The 5,779-nt window shown below is 46.7% G+C and overlaps 1 protein-coding gene across 1 annotated transcript; it reads left to right on the plus strand.

The window, feature by feature from the left end:
- The first annotated feature begins 339 nt into the window (after nucleotides 1-339).
- Nucleotides 340-1,521, plus strand: LOC143597158 (F-box/LRR-repeat protein At3g26922-like). Its single transcript, XM_077075744.1, has one exon. The coding sequence runs from the start codon at nucleotides 340-342 to the stop codon at nucleotides 1,519-1,521; it is 1,182 nt and encodes a 393-aa protein (XP_076931859.1).
- Nucleotides 1,522-5,779: the final 4,258 nt, after the last annotated feature.

Consider the following 5,779-nt stretch of genomic DNA (forward strand, 5'->3'; position numbering starts at 1 on the left):
TTGTGAATATCTATAAAGTAATAAAAACACATAGATCTAAAAATACGTTGTCTATAAATTTATTCGATGCAAGCGATAACAAACTGAGAAATTCATTTAATGTTTTGAATTTTGAAAATATTTTACTACTATATAATTTTAATGAATAAAATAGTACAACAAAAATAAACTTGTAATATATTAATTACTTACCTAATATACAACTCAGCAAATACGGTAACTAGTAATATATTTATTTAAAATTTAAAATTTTAATCTTGCACCACCGACTATCAACCCCTATATAAAACCATCTATCATTATTCTGATCACCAAATTACATACTTACAACAAACAACAATGGCCATCAAACGATTACGTCAACAACAACCCGAAACCCATATGAAACCCCTCAAAAGATTATGTCTTGACCACGAAGAACAAGAACCAAACACAACAATGGCGGACCGGCTTTCGGCATTACCCGAAGAACTGCAGCTTGGTATTCTTTCATCTCTTGACACCAAACACGCCTTTGAAACATCGTTGGTGTCGAAAGCATGGTCTTCTAAATGGACTCATGTTCCTTTTCTCGACTTCAACTCCAATAGTTTTAACAACAAACTCGGTGTTTTCGATAAGTTCGTTTACAGTGTGTTATCGGTCCCTCGATCGGCCCCGTTGGTTAGAATAAACTTCATACGTGTTGGAGTATGCACCGACATAAAATTGAAAAAGGTTTTCGACTACGCCTTTAAACAAGGCGTTGAAGAACTCGACGTTAGTATTCGCCGGAATAGAAAAGGGATGAGTTGGCCGATGATCATGTCACATACTTCATGCGATTCGTTAAAAAGCTTGATACTAGAAAGCCGCTGCAACATTGGTTGTTCGTATTTGGGACCAAGATCCGGATCTTTCAAGAATCTGGCCAGTTTACATATGCGAGAGGCTATTATTACGGATCCTGATCCGTTCTCCGGGTTTCATGTATTAAAGAAGTTAAAATTGGTATTTTTTTGTGTTCAAACAGATGATAACACTTTGAACGTACATGCTCCGCATCTTTTGGAGCTAACAATCTCGTACAACCGAGTATGCGGTTATCAGAACCTCCGATGTAATATCAAGACTCCGTGCCTTAAATATTTAGAGGTTCGGGGAAGTAATTTCCCGGAGTTTGAAATTACACGCGCTCTTCCGGTTATTGACACAGCGATTATAGAGTACGGCGGTTACTACGAAATACCGCAAAGGAAGAATTTGTTTGATGATCTGATGATATTCTTTAATGTTTTACGCAATGTGAAGTCGCTTACGGTTTACTTGTCTGTTGTTCATATCCTCTCGTTTTTTCCAGATGAGTTGGAGAATCAGTGTTCGCCGTTTCGGGATTTGAAGAGTTTGGAGTTGGATTTGAGTCTTTTCTATAGACAGAAGTTGTTTGAAGGCAAGTGTAGGCCGTTGAGTGAAGTGTTGAAACATGTTTCACATGTGAAGAGTACTTGCTACATAAGTCACCCGATGCCAAATACACCATAATAGATCCTGATACTCCGCTAAATATTCCGCTAAATGTGCAATATATATGCTCAAACACACAAGAATGCATTTGCGGGCTATCTAATACGACGTTCCATGTTAATTGCACTGTACTTTAAAGGAAGTTATTTCTTTTTAGCTAGTATTATTATTTGTGCTACACTATTGTTATATGATATCTAGTTCCTTGTTATGCAATTTTATTATCATCTGATTAATTTAAAACAATCTATGCTGTTGAAGAAACACTAACCGGACCCCGAGCAGATTACTGGTAACCTGGGGGTTAGATAGATGTTTCCCACGAGGGGTTAGACCCTGAGAAGATGGTTCTTCTGATAACCTGCAAAACAGACACCGTGAGCTCGTCACTGAGAATGGGGGGTTCCTCCTTGTGACCACCCTCCGGCGTGAGAATCAGACTAGATTGCTCTTTAAATATAAGTGTATATTAAGAGATTGCTAGAGCAGATATCAGGTATAATATGATGATACAAGATGTTAAGTTGAGATGGTCATACCATTTGTGGTATTTATAGCCGAAGGTAGGTTTCCAAGGAGGTGTGGCCGGCTGCAACAGTGTTCCTATTCCACCAACAGTGGCCTACGCACGTGCCCTGCTGGTAGTTGGTGGGTAGGCAGCGGCTGATAGTGACCAGGCCTGCTGTGTACTATTCCTTTTCCACCAACTGCCGGCTACGCACGTGGTATGGCAGTAGTTGGTGAGTAGGCAGCGGCTAATAGTGACACAGTACAGGAGCATGCTGCTCGCCATACTGTTGTCAATAAGCTGTCGTATCTTTAGTCAGATCTTTTTCCCATACCTCGTCAGGTACAGTACAGAAGATCTTTCCGTATCGTACGGACTGGCTTATTTGGGCGGGAGTATTCCCCCTCCCGCCCTTGTGCGGGATTGTTCCCGGCTTTGCTCATTCCTTCAGGTGACACTGAGTGATTGAGAGCTAAGTGCCTTGTGCGTGTAGCCTTGCTGCGCGGGTGGCCTTCCCTGATGGCTTGTATCCGAAGCTGCGGGAACAGGCGGAGTCCTTCACCATCGGGAGGCATTTCATGCGGGAACAGCTTGCGTACTGCGCGTAAGGACGTCACGTCTCTGAGCATGGTTGGTCCTGCGGATCCAGTTGGTTTCTGCGCAGACGTCCCTCTTCAAGGTCAATCTTGCGAGTCCAACTGGGCTCTGCTGGGACCTACCTCTTCAAGTCCCCCCCAGTCCAATGTTCTTCTCATGAGTGTTTAATAAAGTGAGGTGAACTTTTGGACTTAAGCAAAGGGTTTTGAAAAGGGTTTTTTAAGGTTTTCCATGGGGATTCCTCCCGCGGAAGTCCTTGTCACTTGCAGAAATTCCCGAGTTTCCTGCTTGGTCTTTGGGTATGATGCGGGTAGGTCTGTAACCTCCTCGCAAGTCAGGAGCGTTGAGTCCCACTTGTGTGGATTCTCCATGAGGTTTTGGTAGTTTTGAACATAGTGATCAATTATGTTAAAACCACCAATTCCATCCTGGAGCTTCAAACAACGTAGTTCTCGACGTTCCCGCTATGCGGGGATGTTATTTCCGTTTCCGCAAGCATTGCCCAGAAGATCCTTCTTGGTTTCAATTCCCAGCGGAGCGCTAGGTATGTGAAGGGTTTTGCCTTAACACTGTACCCGCGCTCGTCTTACGGTTACTTTACTTCCAAGGTATTCCTGGCGTCAATTCCCTGCGGGTGCTAGGTATGTGAAGGGTTTTGCCTTTACACTGTACCCGCACCCGGCTTATAGTTACTTGGTTGCCGAGGTATACTTGGCTTCAATTCCCTGCGGGTGCTAGGTATGTGAAGGGTTTTGCCTTAACACTGTACCCGCATCCGTCTTACGGTTACTTGTTTGCCAAGGTTTTCTTGGCTTCAATTCCCTGCGGGTGCTAGGTATGTGAAGGGTTTTGCCTTAACACTGTACCCGCATCCGTCTTACGGTTACTTGTTTGCCAAGGTTTACTTGGCTTCAATTCCCTGCGGGTGCTAGGTATGTGAAGGGTTTTGCCTTAACACTGTACCCGCATCCGTCTTACGGTTACTTGTTTGCCAAGGTTTACTTGGCTTCAATTCCCTGCGGGTGCTAGGTATGTGAAGGGTTTTGCCTTAACACTGTACCCGCATCCGTCTTACGGTTACTTGTTTGCCAAGGTTTACTTGGCTTCAATTCCCTGCGGGTGCTAGGTATGTGAAGGGTTTTGCCTTAACACTGTACCCGCATCCGTCTTACGGTTACTTGTTTGCCAAGGTAAGGGGTATTTTCCCGCTTACTTTTTTGATCTTTTTGAATTTTGAAATTCGAAGAGTTGGTGGAAAGATAAGAACAGTCCAAACCTCTGAAACGTCGTGCGACGGTTTCTTCTGACTGTGTCAGGACGTGCAGGAAGTTATGGTGACGTGACAGTACATGGTCATTCCAGACGCTTTTTCAGGCGCGTGGGCGCGATTTTTCGGGCGCGTGGCCGCGAAATTAATGGTATGCGTCCTGTCAACAGCTGTTGCCAGCTTGCTTTTTGCCACGTGTCATAGTTTCATTGCACCTTCGTTTTCTCTCTCTTCCGCATTAATTTCATCGCATTAATTGCGATTAGTATATAAAGGGGGAGAGAGCTCTTTGTAATCCACACTTTCATTCTTCTCTTCATCTTCTTTGCGATTTCCGGCGAATACTCACCTTTTCAGGCAAGCATTCTCCCGAAATCGTTTTCTTCTTCTTTTACAAGATGTCTCGTGATCTCGAATCTACAGTCGATGACAAGAGTACTGCTGGCGAGTGCCAGTGTGCTCTGCCTGGCGATCTGTATCGGTACGTCGTCAGGAAGTTCATGCTCGAGTCTCTCGAGCCTGAGTTTCCTGAACCCCACCAGACGGTGTACGATGCCCCCAGAGGCAAGATCGGGGTATATGCTGCATTCTTTGTTTATGGGAATCTTAGGTTCCCATTGACAAAGTTTGTTTACCGTGTCCTTGAGAGGCACGGTGTTCATTTGACCGAGTTGCACCCCATGGCGATCGCCAAGATTCGCCACTTCGAGTGGGTGTGCCGGATACTGGGCATTGAGCCCTATGTTGACCGCCTGATGACCTTCTACACTTGGAGGTGCATCCAGGGGTGGTATACCCTGATAACCCGGGTTAAGGGTTTGAAGATCTGTGCAACCGAGAGCAGTCTTCGCGCGTGGAAGCGGGAGTTCTTCTACATCTCCGCTCGCGCCATCCCCCTTGCCATGAAGTTTAGGAATGGGCAAGTACTTCCCAGCCTTCACGCCTCCAACTACGAGGAGGCGGAATGGTTCTCGAAGATATCCCGGGTCCAATCTCCGGTTTACCGGTTTGCGGAGTCCGGGATGGTGATGCTGGGGATGAGCCGGGTGTGGAAGGCTGCCGATGCGCAAAAGATCCCAATCGTCTTCGAATACGGTTCGAACTCTGTTCCTTACGGTATGCTTTGTTTCTTTTTGTTGATTTTGAATTTCTTCTAACTTCTTTCCTGTTTATTTCAGAGGGGAACGACTTGCAGTCGCTCCTGAACCCGCGGGAGGCTGACGGTCCCGCTCGGATGGGTACTCGCGCTCTCGACGAGAACGAGTTGCCCATCCTAGCACAAACGGCGGATCGGTTCGTGGAGGTCTATCCGCTAGGCCATGAGATCCTTAGCGCCCGTCGGCCAGGTAAGGCGCTATTCGACCCTCGACCCCTCAATGTTGAAACCTCTGCTGGAATTCCTTTAATCGTATGTTCTGATGAGGAATCCGCAGATGGTCCTCCGTTGTTGCGGAAGAAGAAGGCTGCCGGCGGGAAGGGGAAGGAGAAGGCCTCCACTGCCGATCCAGCGCCTCGGTCTGATTCGGAGACCGAGAGCGAAGAGGTGGCGGGGAATCCCGGTGGTGATAAGACCACCGCTCCGGAGGTTGCGACTGTCACCTCCGGAGAGCCAAAGAAGACGACGGTGACCGGCGCAAAGAGGCCGGCTCCATCGGGTCCGTCCCCGCCTCTCCGTACCTTTAGGCTCAAGAAAACCCGTAAGTACAAACTTATCTTTTAACTTCATAGCTTAATATCATTTAACACTTATCTTCTTTGTGCAGGCGTGGATGTTGACGCATTCCAGGGTGGAGCGCAGAGTGGTACTTCCCCGCCAATGACGGTAGGCCCGGTCAGCCTACCTGAGGCGACGACCCAGGCGCCTGCGCCTGCTTCCGCTGGTTCAGTTGCTCACTCCTTTGAGC

This window comes from Bidens hawaiensis, unplaced genomic scaffold (assembly GCF_021521415.1).
Source record: "Bidens hawaiensis isolate Kalapana, Puna unplaced genomic scaffold, B.hawaiensis_p1.1 tig00047678_1, whole genome shotgun sequence".
Classification (NCBI taxonomy): Eukaryota; Viridiplantae; Streptophyta; class Magnoliopsida; order Asterales; family Asteraceae; genus Bidens; species Bidens hawaiensis.